At 33.8% G+C, this 15,952-nt stretch overlaps 1 protein-coding gene across 2 annotated transcripts in view; it reads right to left on the reverse strand.

Moving 5' to 3' along the window:
* LOC111057290 (transketolase-like protein 2) overlaps positions 1 to 15,952 on the reverse strand; it is a 67,213-nt gene that overhangs the window by 29,878 nt on the left and 21,383 nt on the right. For both annotated transcript variants that reach the window (XM_022344715.2, XM_022344716.2), the window contains exons 2-6: positions 4,614 to 4,759; positions 3,566 to 3,755; positions 2,618 to 2,852; positions 1,210 to 1,353; positions 623 to 874 (exon numbers count right to left, since the gene is read on the reverse strand). In XM_022344715.2, the coding sequence (XP_022200407.1) occupies positions 623 to 874; positions 1,210 to 1,353; positions 2,618 to 2,852; positions 3,566 to 3,755; positions 4,614 to 4,759 (967 nt within the window). The remainder of the gene's footprint in view (positions 1 to 622; positions 875 to 1,209; positions 1,354 to 2,617; positions 2,853 to 3,565; positions 3,756 to 4,613; positions 4,760 to 15,952) is intronic.

The raw sequence follows: 15,952 nt of genomic DNA on the forward strand, positions 1-15,952 counted from the left end.
ATCTAAGGAATGCAGCTCAGTTTGACGGCGTGCAACTTTGGCGGTAGCCCACTTTGTCGTCAGCCCAGTTTGTCATCGTCCCCTTGCTACCAGCTATAAGTGCGTTCAAGAAACGAGAATAGGCCACTAATGAGGGTAATGAGGCGGAATCAGAGAGCAATAGAGTATGGTAGTCGAGAGTTGGAGAATGAGCCTTCTTGAGCCTTTATTGAACAATACCCCACAGTGGACAGGTAGCGCGGCTCCGTCTCCTTTCCATAACCCGTTATCCTTCATTTCTGGTGTATCATTGGTGTCCTAATGTAATAAGAGCCTGAAACTCCATAAATTTCATTCATCGATACTCATTTCAATAATTAATTAATACTTTAAAATTTTGTCTTGAAAAATGAATATTTTTTATGAATACTGAAGTACACCCACTGAAGCGTGGGCGTGGATGAGATGATAAAGTAATCATGCTTCATATCTGTGAAATAAATTTGAATTTGAGAAATGTTGTAATTTGAATTCGAAATAAATAACATTTAAAAAGAAGTGAGATATTTGGATTTAAAATCTAGATAATTTGAAAAATTAACTTTTAAAATAGTGTGTACCTAGTTGTTTAAAGAGAGCATACCTTCTTGATCTTATCGGAGAAGGTGGAGTTTTTGGTGTCACCGTCCAGAGCGATAACACGGCTATGGTTTGCAGCGAGCTTGGCAAGGGCCGTTCCGTAAGCAAAGCGAGTAGCTATTTGTTCTCCAAGTTTATACTCAGGGGGTGAGGAAAGAGTCACATTATAGATATCGACTTTTGGTGCATCCTCAATAACTGCCTTCTGTGGGTGCAGCTGCAAATTCCCCTTGTTCTTAATCAGCGATTCCAGGTGCTGAAAAACAAACCATTCGATTCATATTCATTTCACATAATTTACTGGTACAACAATTCTATAAACATCGGATCTTGTCATTTCAATTATAATTGTCATATGCTTATTGAACTATTGAAATTAGGTCATCCATTTAGGAACTTCCTGTAAAATATAATGAAGCTTTGACATGAAAATAGTAAGTTACAGAAGAAAATAATGTATGATTGAGCACGAATGAGTAAATAGCATACAATGATATGGAAAATGAAATTACATTAATCAATGAAGAAATCGTGTTCAAAAAAGAAAACTTAGACTGAAGGAATAAAGTCATTAAAGTGTTATTATTTTACCTGAATGACTCCAGCTGACTTGTCTCCAAGAGCCTTTCCATGCCAATCTTCCAGATCTTCAATATTAGGGAAGTGCTTTCCCTTGAATGTTTTGCAGATCACAGCAGTTGGTTTGTCTTTTGTATTTGCGGCCGCGTGGAATGCCTGAAGTATCAACAATATCATTACTTTCATCAAAATGTAAATGTTAGTCATTAAATGCATATATATATCAAGTTTCGTTTTGCAATCGTGATATTTTTCATAATTGAATGTTATTAATGATTGTAATAATAAATCAGCCTTGACCTAGGGTGGATGTATGTTTTTAACGAATGTATAATGTATCACATTAAGTAATTAGAAGAAAGTAAGAGTGCATTACATTGATTAAAATAAAACGGAAAATTTCAGACTTGGCAATCAGAGAAAGTGCAATTGTTTTAGAGTAGCATACCGTTTTTAAAATAGTTTTTCACTATTAAACATATAAAAAGTATTTCACAAATAAAACCTATTTTAGAATAGTTTAATGATAATAATAAGCTTGGAGAATGTTGACTCGAAAGAAATTCATCCTTTTCTGTCACGTCACACTAACTTTTCAAGTTTTCAACAACTTGAATTACTTAAATCCAATTTCAATCAAATAATGAAACAAAATCAAATTTTGGATCGCACCAACTCAAATAAAATTTACTATTATTTCATAAACAATACAAAACACCAATTATCAATGAGATTTTCTTGAGATGAATTACACAACCTACAAGTACACAACCATCTATATATCGTATGTAATCAAGTTTTTTCATAAATATAAGACTGTGACAATTTAATATCGAATCACATCACCTTTACAAATTCACGGCAAGTTAATAAAATAAATTTTCTTGGTCTTTTCAAAATCCTTTGATTCAATAGGCATAGGGTATTATTATTATTATTATTATTATTATTATTATTATTATTATTATTATTTCAAAGAAGATTTGAAATATAAAATATTTCTATGATACGGACGTACGAGAAGAGCTTGACGAATGGTAAGATTAGAAATATTCTTATGAGTTATCGGCGATCAAACTTAATCAACCATTAGAGTTTGACTATCAAACTTTCAAAACGACAATCAAACTGCATTCGACCGTTTAAGATTGACGATTCATTGACGATTTGAACTTCAATTGAACGTTAAAGATTTCACTCTGAACGTGATCAAAATTTGATTGCCAGTTACAGCTTGACAATGAAAGTCGACAGTTAAGCCGGTTGCTGATTAGGACGCCATGCTGGGACACCAAGGGGCCAGGCATTGATTGTTATTTACTTAACATATTGTGTACAAATACTTGACATGAGGAAAAGTGGAGCAGGCCTTTGTCCAAAACTGTCCCAGTTATTGTGCTGATTACACAAGTAATATTACCTTACACAACTCCTCGACATCATGACCATCAACCACAATGGCGTTGAAACCGAAAGATTCGGCTCTCTTCCTGTAGACCTCCATGTCATGCTGCAGAGAAGTTGGCTCACTCTGACCCAGGCGGTTCACATCAAATATGGCCACCAAGTTGTCCAGCTTGTAGTAGCTAGCAAAGTGCATCGCCTCCCAGATCGAACCTTCGGCCGATTCGCCGTCTCCGATCAAACAGTATACTCTGCAATCAGTGAAGTGCATACTGCTGTAGTGAGTGCATTTCATAGGAATCCTATAGTATTCACCTATAATAGGCTGTCATTACGGTACGCTGATAATATAGGTCATAATATACGTACGCTATAATATTCTATTATATTTTTACATGACGTACACATACGTGAAATATCGCGTCTGAAAGTTTTTTGTAGAAAGTGCTTCAAAACTTCGCAAGCAAAACGTCTATAATCGGTGTTTTCAGCGTTTTTCTATGTAATGTGTCAGTCAACTGAAAAGGGCCTGAAATTCGGTATTTGACTATTTGACGGGAGGAAGCAAGCTCAAATGAAGAATGCAGGTGAGCGAAGCGAGCCTGCCGGCTGTTTTGTGATAATTTCAGTGATCAAATATTCCAACTTTGAGCAGTTCTTTGAGCAGCAACTTTTGAGCAGCAGGTGTTCTATATGATTGTTCCATTCCAAGAGAACTGGTCTATTATAACATCTAAAGTAAGTGTACCTCAAGTAATACCTGAAGTTCCTGTTCTGATCATTTGTTCTGTTAATCAAGAATGTATTATGTATCTGATTAGGATAGCAACTCCTATTTGTATGAGTACTTGCTCAAGAACAAATAATACAACGATTTGATTAATATGTCCAAACATAAAAATAATAGATTCTTATAATAGCCTACATGTAATTAGCCTTGTCAGTAATTAGCCTACAATAGTACCTGTAAGAAGCCTTGTCGTAGTACTTTCCAACATAGGCCATTCCACAAGATACAGAGAGACCCTGTCCCAGGGAGCCAGTGCCCACATCGATGAAATTGAGGCGAGGGGTGGGGTGACCCTCCAAGTCACTGTCCACCTTCCTCAGGTTCAGCAGTTCATTGACTGGGAACAGACCGGCTTCAGCCCATGCTGGAAACATCAACACAAATTACAATCACACAACTAAAATAAGCAAACATATTCAAATTGAAAATTTCAAACCGCATACAATTCAAATATATCGATTAATTCACGCACAAAAACCACTCAAATCATTAGTTTGAATAGAAAACAAATGAAATAGTTTAGCCGCTCAAAAACAAAAATGATTAAAAGACAGAAAATGCAATAGCATTTCTCATTAGTTCAAGTCTGTGTGGAGGAATACTTAGTCTCTAAATTAAAAAATTAATTGACAAACTAAAGATAATGATTCTTAATGGCAAAATTAATACGATTTGAAAAGAACCACATACCATAAACGTACCGCTAAATCATGGTAAACTATGCTATAATATGGTATAAACTACATACTTATGATAAATTATAATGTATCTTTACAATATGATTGATTACGTTTTTTAAATGTTTCATAATAATTTTGTTTGCATTGATATGACTATATTGATAAGTTTAGCTTAATATGACTATTATGCCCGATTTCTTAGAGGTTCGTTAAATCGATCTGTATCTACCGATTCATTAAATTCACCTGTCCGATGAGTTTCTGAGATTTATTTATAGAATAATTGAGAAACGAAATTTTGATGTTTATCGATAAGATAATTTTAATGGAGTGATATTATTCATTACAACTACAAAACCATTAATCTTTTAATTCATTGTGTTTGTGCGGTGCATCTACAGTTTTTATTATTATTATAATTTTACAGCTCTGAATTAATCTAGCAATCCTATTGTATATAATTGGTTATGTTTGATCAATTGTTTCAGAATTTCGCCTTCTATTACGATCTAGTATTTGTGTGTGTTTGAATTTGAACTAACCTGCGTATAAAATGGGAGCAGCATGTCCCTTGGACAGAATAAATCTGTCGTTGGAAGCGTGTTTGGGGCTGGACAGCTTGTAGCGCATTGTGTGGAAGAACAACACTGACATAATCTCTGCCATGGATGCACATGATGTCGGATGTCTGTTGAACGAAAATATGTTATGTTATGTTATGTTATATACAGCATTAGCACTTCTTAGTTCAATTAATTATTGCCCATCTATTTTAGTCAGCTTCACTTCAGACTGCCAGTATTCCTTGTGAATAACATTGATGCCCATTCAACCAAAACTGACACTAAGAAGTGAATCTCACACTATCACAGAGAAAATACTACGATAGCTCTATAGCTTTACATTATCTTAGCAATTGGATTTAAGTAATTGTTATATACGATAATGTTCCTTGCATCTAGGAAATAAATTGATCAGTTCAGTAAATGTAATGAGTAGACTATATTATTGACGGGTTGAACCGATTATTATATACAGAAATAAATGAATACAAGATCGCTTTTCAACAAAATTATAAGAATACATTTCTAAAGAGCCACAATAATAACGTGATCAACAAAAAGTAATAAATGAGATAAAAAAGTTTCATTTCAGTTTGACAGTAGTGCAATTACAATTGGAAAGTTTCCTGAAGTAAAATGTTTAAAATGGATAGGAACTAACTACCCACTTTAAAAGAAAGTAACCACTTCAAAAGAAAGTAAGTATATAATTCAATGCTCAAGGAATATACTAAATCCACCTATATAAAATAAACTTACTATACTAGGTCTATAATATTCTAACCACAGCACGAGATTAGTAGTTCAATTGAAAGGAGACATTTCGAATTCAATATGTGATAATTTAACGCTATTGCCCAAGCTGATTTGGTCAAAAGTAGATGCAACAGAGTACCGTAATAAGTTATCGCGGAGCAGCTGTGATGTTATCTTGTCACCCGATAGTAGTGAAGCCGCAGAAAAGATTATCAATATCGTTTATGAAGCAGCGGGTAACAATGCAAGAATTTCTAAGAGAGAAAATAAACATGCGAAACAGATATGGTTTGATTGGGAATGTGATAAAGCGAAAAAAAGAAGTTTTGCCTGTCTTAGACTTTTTAGGAGGGTGAATAGTCAACAAGCTAGACAAATCTATGCAGAGGAAAACAAAAAGTACATTCAGTTGTGTAAAACTAGAAAAGCCGAGTATTATGATAATATTAGAAAATGCTTAGAAAATGTGCGCGACTCGAAACAGTTTTGGGACTCGGTGAAAAAGTTTAAAAGAACATCCTTCAAGTGTACAGGCCAGATAGATATTGGAAGCTGGGTCAAACATTTTAAAAACTTACTTTCCGTTGAAGTTGAGGCAGATAAAATAGCATATGCCATACCGTTCATAGAGGACGAAAAACTAGATGCAAAAATAACGAAATAAGAACTGAATTTGGTATTGAAAAAGGCAAAATGTAATAAAGCTCCGGGCACTGACGGCATACCGGCAGAATTTTTCAAATCAGCTCCAGATCAATTCTTAAATTTGCTGCTCAATTTTTATAATTATATTTATGATACAGGATTGGTGCCTGACAATTTTTCGGAAGCGGTTATCTTCCCAATTCATAAAAAAGGTGATTTGAATGAAGTTGCTAATTACAGAGGCATACAATTCATCAATGCATTTGTAAAAATTTTCGCAGGAATTTTTCTGAATAGATTAAACGAATGGGTAGAGAAAAATGAAGTAATAAATGAGGAACAGGCGGGATTTAGAAAAGGATACAGTACAGTGGATAATATATTCAGTTTATACAGCATCATCAATTTGAAACTGAGGAGAAGGAAAGATAGAGTTTATTGTTTGTATGTTGACTTCAAGGCCGCTTTCGATAAAGTAGATCGTAATGCTTTAATTTATAAGTTGTTTCAGATTGGGTTGTCTAGCAAATTTGTGAGAATTGTCCAGAAATTATATGAGAATACACGGGCGTTTGTTTGGTGTAAAAATAGTCAAAATAAGAAGGATGGGCTGAGTAATGCATTCTATACAGAGAACGGATTAAATCAAGGCTGCTTGTTGTCCCCGATTTTATTCATCCTGTTTATTAATGATATTTTTGATAATATGGAAGAAGGGATATGGATGGACGAGTTGAATATTAAAGGACTTATGTATGCCGATGATTTGATTCTGATTGCATCCACGCCGAAAGCATTACAACAAATGATAATATGTTTGAAACATTACTGTGAGACGTGGGGACTTACAATCAATACCGACAAAACTAAGATAATGGTGATGAGAAGGGGAGGGAGACTGGCCCATCATGAGAGGTGGTACTGGGGAGAAGAGCGGATCGGAGTTGTAAACAAGTACAAATATCTAGGCGTAACATTCACTCCTCAGTTGGCGTTCAGTGAGCATGTCAGAGAGAGAGTGTAGGTGGCAAAGTTTGCATTGAATAATGTGTGGAATAGTTTTGTGGCCCAAAATGAAATAAACATCGAGAGTAAGTGGGTAATTTTTGATGCGGTTGTAAGAGCTCTTGTGAGCTATGGTGGTCAGGTGTGGGGATATAAGCAATTTGAAGAAATAGAACGGTTACATAGAGCCTTTATCAAGAAATTATTTTCGTTACCGCAATCAACACCCAATTATATCATCTATTTGGAAGTCAATAAGTATAATTTGCACCATTATTTATTTGAGATGCATTACAGCTATATTATAAGAACCCTTTCTTTGCGACCAAACAGGCTGCCACGAAAACTTGCACAGAAAATGTTTGAACAGAAAGTAGGATGGTATAAAGTGTGGAAAGAGCAGGCTGAAAAATATAACATTGAATTGCCAAGATGGGAGGAAGGAATGCGGTATGTACTAAGGCAAAGTTTGAATAATATTAATGAATGTATAAAAAACGAATGTAGAGAGAAATGGAGAGAAAGAGCAAGGCAATCTGTAAATTATACTGTCTATTCACGTTTGAAGCCAATCACCGAACACAATAATTATATAGGAGCCAATCTCACCCGCAATGAGAAGGGGAGGTCTATGGTACTTGAATAGTAGTGTGGGAAGAGAGGGAATTCAGACCATATGTACGTTATGCAATAGGAGGGAAAGGGAGGATACAATGCATTTTATCGGAAGGTGTCCAGTACTAGCAGAGATAAGAGGAGTGCATTAAGGCGATAGAGAGCTATCAGAGGATCAGGTGGTAGGGTTTTTGAATGGTAGTGATTGGAGGGCGCTGATAGGTTTTGTGAGGAATGCTTGGGCTTACAGAAAAATGCTAATACAGGAATATAATACTTGATGGTCTCACTGCTTTTCTTTTTTACTCCTGCATATGTAGTATAATGTAATTTCATATGTAATACTTTTGTTGCCATGATCTCTTTGGTTGATTGATTCCAAAATTGTTTAAAATTTGGAATTTTTCAAATTGGATAAAATTCAATTTCAAATACTTGCATGTAAATTTTAAATCAATAAAATAGCTCAACTTGGCAGACGACCAACAGGTGTCATGTCATAATATATATATTTGTGTAATCATCAAATTAGTATTGATGATACGGACTTGTTGAATTAATTGAACAAAGAACATCACTAGACGATACGTGAAGGAAAACCACAACGCAGCAAATAGAAATACTATTTCCTACCTACCTAGCGAAATGCCCGAGAGAAAATACCCAGAACTACAGTAAAATCAAGACGAGCAGTTACATATTCATGGTCCACATTATTTGAATATTGAGAACATGTGTTTATAGCTACTGCTGTAAAAATTATAAGTCGCCTACATGAATCATGTATTGATAGAGATAGATGTAGTAATCTGCTGAAAATGTTTCAACATGAAGGAAAGATTACAAAGATGGGTTTGCAGATTGATCAATGATTGAATAAAATCATTTAATATTATTTACATTATGAATGAAACCCGTAGGAAGTGAGTAATACGATTTTGGGAAGTTTTTAACATACATAACGTCCACAATTCGTAGGCTGAATTTTTATCTATGAAATAAGTTATGGGGTTTGAATTTCTCTTACTTTTGAAAAAAGTAATGGATTTGAAGAATTTTAAAAATTCTTCGTTTTTTTACATCTGTTCGATATTGATTAGACTACTCCTCAGTTTTCATTCCTCTATCAATATTGATTGACTTCTCAGTTTTCATTTCTCTATCAAGATCTTGATCACAAAGTCAACTGCGGTACGCATGTACTGCAAATATACCACATTATTTGGAATAATAGATATGCTTTTTATTTGTTGACATGGCGAATTTTGGACAGTAATATCCACTCTACCACTTAATCGAAAATGGATTTAAATAAAGACAGAATGAAAAAGTCCATTCCTTAAACATTAAAAGTATTATTTCATAATAATATGATATAAGTAACCTATCATAGATCTGTACAAAAATTAAGATAAATTATGCGTTTGAGAGGAGTGATCTTTCAGATATCATCGCGTGCAATACTAAAAAAGAGACGCGTGTAACAGAGGGCTAAATCCCATTTTCTATGAAATAAGATTAAATTTCAACAGTGAAAGGTTTCCAATAGGTACCCATCGTAGAGTTATGATCGACTAGATACATTTCTGCTATTTGCCCAATTCGAATTAACAACGATTATTAAATTTAGAGCAAATATTAGTATTATTTTAACAAAACAGTAAGATACCGGTTCACCCGTTTACAATAAAATGATATTTTGAAGGTATTTTTAACTATTCCTTGAAATGCAAAAAGGGTTAATAGTAACCTCAGACCATTATATTTTCTGTTGTTACCTTGACTGCAGTAAACTTGTAGATCTGGGATTTTCTGTATTCTCTAACTAGTCTATAACTTCCTGCACGTGATTTATACTCTTTCCAAATTGGCATGAGCGCTAAAAGATTAAGCCGACCCTCGCTCCCTCACGCGCAGGCCATTGATATATATTATGTATTATATTACGTAGTATACAGGTAAGCAGACAGTCTCTTTACTCACACACACAAAAGGAGACTGCGCTTGGCTTGTGTGTGTGAGTAGTAGGAGGGTTGGCCTAATACTTCAGAGCTCATGCCAATTTGGACAGAGTATAGAAGCTGTAAGTCGGTCAGAAGTGGGTGGAAAAATCCCTTGGGGTAACGCGTAGCCCCTGTTTTTAGTGTATAGTTGATTCAATTGGGCTTCGCTCGAAAATTTAGTTTATTTTCGAATATGATTAGTCAGTTACATTAGTAAAGAGTGTTTCAAAGTATCATAAGAACAAATTATTAATCTACATTCAGAAACAGATTCCTCAGCAACTTCTACAGATTTTGAACCTGTGTTCGTCTTATTATCTTCATTTATATTATTACTAGCAGGTAACCCGTGCTTCGCAAGGGTCTATTTTAAAACTTGACAAACTGAAAACATGACGTTATGAAATCTAGAAGAATTGAAAATAGACATATAAGAATCCTCGGTTAAGAATTTATATGCAACATTTCAAGTAAATCAGTCCAGTAGTTCAGACGTGATGATGTGTCATAATTTTTCTATCCTTTACACGTGTATATGTGTATAAGTCAGTTCATTCCTTCATTATAGTAAAGAAGATTATAGATAGATGAATCATATATCATTATCTTTGAATTAGAATAACTTTTGAAAGGTTTGAGATATCGATGTGCGGTTTTCACCATATTTTCTCTTGAAATCCTGTATCATATGATCACCTTCCAATTTAAAAAAATGAAGTTAGATTCAAAATCACGGTTCAAAAATGGTGGACGAAATTTGGATGCGACGGAAAACCTGTTTTTATTATTCGAATAAGAATCCCAATCATACCTATCATCTAATTTCCCTTTCAAAAGAAATGCTCAGCTGCTTCCATACAACTGAAAGCATGACAAATAGAAAACTTGACAAATCGAAAATAGGCCTATAACCATTCTCGGTTAATTAAGAATCTATATGCAAAATTTCAAGTTTATCAGTCCAGTTGTTAAGACGTGATTATGTGTCAAACATAATTTTCCTATTCCGTATGTCTATAAGCCAGTTCTTTCCTTTATTATAGTATAGATTATTATGTTGCTTTGGCCTGTGATCTGTATAAATGTCCTGTTCCAGTAGCATCTAAAGGTGCGACCACACATGCTGAACCGAACCTCGAACCGCGCAGCAAACCGTGCATTCCACCGAACATCGCGCCTTTCAGCGAACATGAGCATGTTTAATAAAGTTAAAAATCAGCTGTTAAACATTCGCCGTACCGTACGGTACTCCGAACCGTTCGCCGTGCTGCTCGCCTCTGTTTTAACTGTTCGCCGTACCGTACTCCGAACGCTGAATTTTTCAGCCAATCAGAGTCCTCCATTACAATTTGCCGTGCAGTTTGCTCTACAAGTTTGGCTATCCATCATAAGTGTAAACATGCAAACATGTTTGCGGACATGAATACAGAAGTATATGGGCCTTTTTTTATTTGATTAAATTCATGTTTTGAACAATTCATTGTTACAAATGATAAATTGATAGGACCTGATAAATATTTTCTAATTCAAATAAAATAACTTCTGAAAAAATAATGAATGGATAAATACCAATATTAAAATATTGTTGACCAAGAACTCAGTACAACAACAATTCATTCAACTAATTCTGTACTAATAAAATTATAATTTTTTTTATTGATAATCAATTCCATCAACTAACCATAAACTGACTGAAATAAATACTTCAATTTCCATGTATCAAATTAATAAAACTATATAAATCTACAGTGTAGGTCATATCTAAATTCACAAGAAGTTCGATTTTTGTTGGCAAGAAACATGTTATTCAATGCAGAAATCATTGTTATTTTACTAAAAGATAGGATAAGTTGAATAGTTTCCCTATCAGGGGGAATTTTGACAATCCACAAAACTCATTTTTCATTTGAAGAAATATGACCTAAAAATATAAAGAAAAAAAATAAGAATAAATAGGACCTAATTTTTGTGTTCAGCTTGCCAAAATATCCCTCATTTCAATATTAAAATTTTCGACTGACTGTACAGTGAGTCAATCATTCTATCAGGACTCGCATAATTTTGAAATTGTAATTAAATAAAAATGGAAGAGAATAATTTCTTTATGTAAAAATATCACCTTTCAAAGACATATCAACTGCATGCGTATTCATATTGCTGATGCAGCATTAATAAAACTGTAGACGTTTATCTAGCACTTTGTCTCAAAAAACTGTTCTAGCTGAAAAATAAATAATCCATGCCACGTGTAGGCCTATACATTGTACATTGCATCAGGGAAACGAAGTTTCAAAGCTATGTTTTTTCTAAACAGATGTTTTTGGGATAATTTCTTTGATGCAGCTGTTTCACATTCACCATATTTTTATACAGAGTATGTGAAAATAAAAATATTTATCAACTATCAAAACAACACTATTATTATATTTAGAATAATAATAATAATAATAATATTATCAAAAAAATTGATCAATTATCAGAACAATATTATTGAGGTTAAGTGGAATCAGGTAGAAAGCAATAATAGAACAGCTCTTTTTTTTTATTTCTATCATATGATTTGGCGAATTCGCTGTATGGAATCGTATGTCTCATAAGTGTAATTTGAACATTAATTATGAAAAATCTAGAAGGAAAATTGAAATTTGGGCTTCAAGGCGCACGAGATTGATATTTTTAGAATCTATGTGCAAATTTTGTGCCATTCCCGTTATTCCGGTATGCAATCCACAAGTTGACATGTTTTGATGCGAACAAACGAACACACGATTAAACACAACCCTACTCTCTCTTATTATATAGATTATCATCATTTCCTATTCAAGTTATTTAATATTTTTGAAGATTATCCATCATTTCACTCATTTTACATCAGTTTCTTCATGTTTTTCACAGATAATCAATGTACACACTTTTTATTTATCTTGATTGGCACACTTTTTTAAATTGGGACCTTTCCAAATTGATATTTATAGTTCATTGATAAGTCATAAACCTGTTTTTTACAGATTGGATACAAATCATCACAATCAAATCGAAAAGGATGAGTATTTTTGAGCTACTGCAAGAAGTATCAAATTTGGTGATCCATTAGATTCATTAGATACTAACTTAGCAGGTAACACGTGCTCCGCAAGGGTCTATTTAAAAACTTGACAAACTGAATACCATCCTCGGTAAATCAAGAATCTATATGCAACATTTCAAGTTATCAGTTGAGTAGTTCAGACGTGATGATGCGTTATTCGTATCCCGTACGTGTATGAGCCAATTCTTTTCTTTATTATATTATAGAAGCTGTCATTTGTGTATGATTTATTAGTATCTTTGAATGTGAATAACTTCTAAACAGTTCAAGATATCGATGTAAGGTTTTCGCCATTCATTTTCTCTTGAAATTCTGTATAGAAATCATACATCATATGACCACCTTCTCATTTAAAACAAATGAAGTTGGATTCAAAATGGCGGTTCCAAGATGGCGGACCAAAATTTTTATGCGAAAGAAAAGTAGTTTTTTATTTGAATAGGATCCCCAATCGGGTTATCGTAATATTTCCCTTTTAAATAAAATATTCAGCTTTTAGATGCTTCCATACTTTTCACCGACTCTGTATATAGTATAGATATGGACAAAGAGGATATAGATACAAAATAAAACCGTTGAATACACTATTTTATCTACGACCACTCTCAAGCAAAGTATAACTGGAAGCATGACGAATTGAAAACTTGACATGAAATCTTGAAGAATTGAAAATAGACCTACAACCATCCTCGGTAAATTAAGAATCTATATGCAAAATTTTAATTTAATCAGTTGTGTAGTTCAGTCCCGTACGTGTATAAGTTTCAATGACGTCACTTCGGATTCAATGAATTTCATCATTCATATAATATACTATATTTATAGTTCCGAGATATTTAGGTTTACTTCTCATTTAATAAGATAAACGAATAAATGAATAAAATATTTTATTGTCTTGCATGGCAGTCCGAAAATGGACTGAATACAGTTGATGGACTGAACAATTTTTTTTCTTTTTATCTATATTTAAGAAAACAATTTCAAAGATAATAACTTCATAAAAAACAAAATTAAAATATTTATGGAAAATTTCACTTCCCTTTTTTCTCGCTTGATAGTGTAGTTGTTTTTCAAATGAACATCCATAGTATTAACTGTAATTTTGATAATTTATTACTATACATAAATGGCATGAGGAACAAGCCTCATATTATTGTTCTGTCTGAAGCATGGATAAAGCCTGATGATAACATGAACTTATTTAATATTGATGGGTATGATAAGACGACTTCTTGTACTGATAACAGATGCGGTGGTCTTGTGGTATTTTACAAGCAGTTCTTTCATTGTAATTTAATTGAGAGCTCACTGGCTGGAGCTGATTCCATCGTTTTGAATTTTAAATATGGGCAGTTGAGCTTTGTACTTGTTGGGGTTTACAGATGGCATACAAACAGCAATATTCCGTCATTTCTTGAGTCATTTTCTGAACTTCTTTCTGGGATAGATCATGAAGAAGTTGTTTGTGTTGGAGACTTCAATATTAACATTAATCTTACCAACCCTCTTGTGGATCAATATTTTAAGATTTGTGCTACAAATGGCTTAGAGAGTCTGATAGATGTCGATACTAGAGTTACTGATAATTCTTCTACTTGTATAGACCATATTCTATACAGAGGACGGTCCTCTTCAGATGTTTTCTCTGCCGTCGTGGAGGCTGGTATAACTGACCACCGTGCTGTATGTGTCTCTATGCCCTGCACTGAGGCGGTCAATGATCACCGTGCTTGCACTGAACGCATTGTAGTTGACTATGATAGATTGAATGATTTACTTACTGAGGAAGAGTGGGATTCTGTTTATGGGTGTGATGATCTTGATTTAGCATATTCAAATTTTGAGAGAGTATTACACGCTCACATTCAGTTGGCAACCACTAAGTCTATAAGAAACAGCGGAAATCATAGATCTAGAATGCTTAAACCGTGGATGAATCAGGGTCTCTGTAATGCCATCAACACAAGATATAAATTATTTAAGATAATGAATAGAAATCGGGGTGATGAGTCGGCTAAACAAAATTACATTTCATTCAAGAGGAAGGTTAGAGTATGGATTAAACGTGCAAAAGAATTATATTATAAAACACTTTTTAATGAAAATAGGGGTAATAGTAAAAAACAATGGCAAATTATAAATAGTCTGGTTGGAAGACAGAAAGCTAAAAATTCTTCATTACGTCTTGTATCAAATAATGTAGAAGTTACAGATAAAACTGAGATTGCTGAAATTTTCAACAATTATTTTATTGATGTATCAGGGGTGAGGTCACAACGGGGTCAGCTTCCTTCAGAAGAAGTGATTGAAAGCTATATAGGATCTTTCAAGGTCGACAGCAACACTCAATCCTTGTTTTGGAGACCTGTTTGTCCAGAGGAAGTGACCAGTGTTATTGCTGGACTGCATGGTTCCTAGGCTCCAGGAATGGATGGGTTTCCATCAGCGCTCATAAAGAGTATCTCCTCTAGGATACATATTGTGTTAGCTTACCTTTTCAACAAAAGCTTATTGGATGGTAAGTTTCCATCTAAATTGAAAATTGCAAAGATTATACCAATCCCAAAAAAGCGTAATAGCACAACTGTTGAAGAGTTTCGACCTATTTCCTTGTTATCTATATTTTCAAAAATTTTAGAGAAAATATTTTTGCAGTATTGAATATTCTCCCATTAAGATCAATGTTCTGTTACAAAGTGCTCACTCAATTTTATCAAGCAAGTGGTAACCTGGGCAATACAGTAGATGCACAGGTGCTTAGGCCTGCCACACGCTTCATGGAGAGAGTCAGGTTGCCCAGACCTAGAAGCACTTTTTTCCAGAAGTCGTTCCTGTTTCTTGATGGTAAATTTCATAATAGTTTACCAGATGAAATTAAACACTGTGACTCATTCTCTCTATTCAAGAGATCTGTTAAAAAATACATTATGCCATTAACTGAGGATGAAATTGAAAGAATGTATTTTGTAATAATTTGAATCCTTATTCTTTTTCTCATCTTTTTCATCCAGTTTGAAAAATAAGGATGGTAAATGATAGGCTACTATATTAATTCTTAACTCTTAATTCTTGGGTTGTTCATTCAAAGAGTTTCTGTGCAGTGTATAGAGCTGCATTTGGTTGAGAAAGGAGAAAAAATGTTTCATTACGGTATTTTAATTTTTTCCTTTTTGTGTCATTGAGTGATGTGAAATTTCATTTTGTTT

Source organism: Nilaparvata lugens, chromosome X, assembly GCF_014356525.2.
Source record: "Nilaparvata lugens isolate BPH chromosome X, ASM1435652v1, whole genome shotgun sequence".
In the NCBI taxonomy this organism is placed as follows: Eukaryota; Metazoa; Arthropoda; class Insecta; order Hemiptera; family Delphacidae; genus Nilaparvata; species Nilaparvata lugens.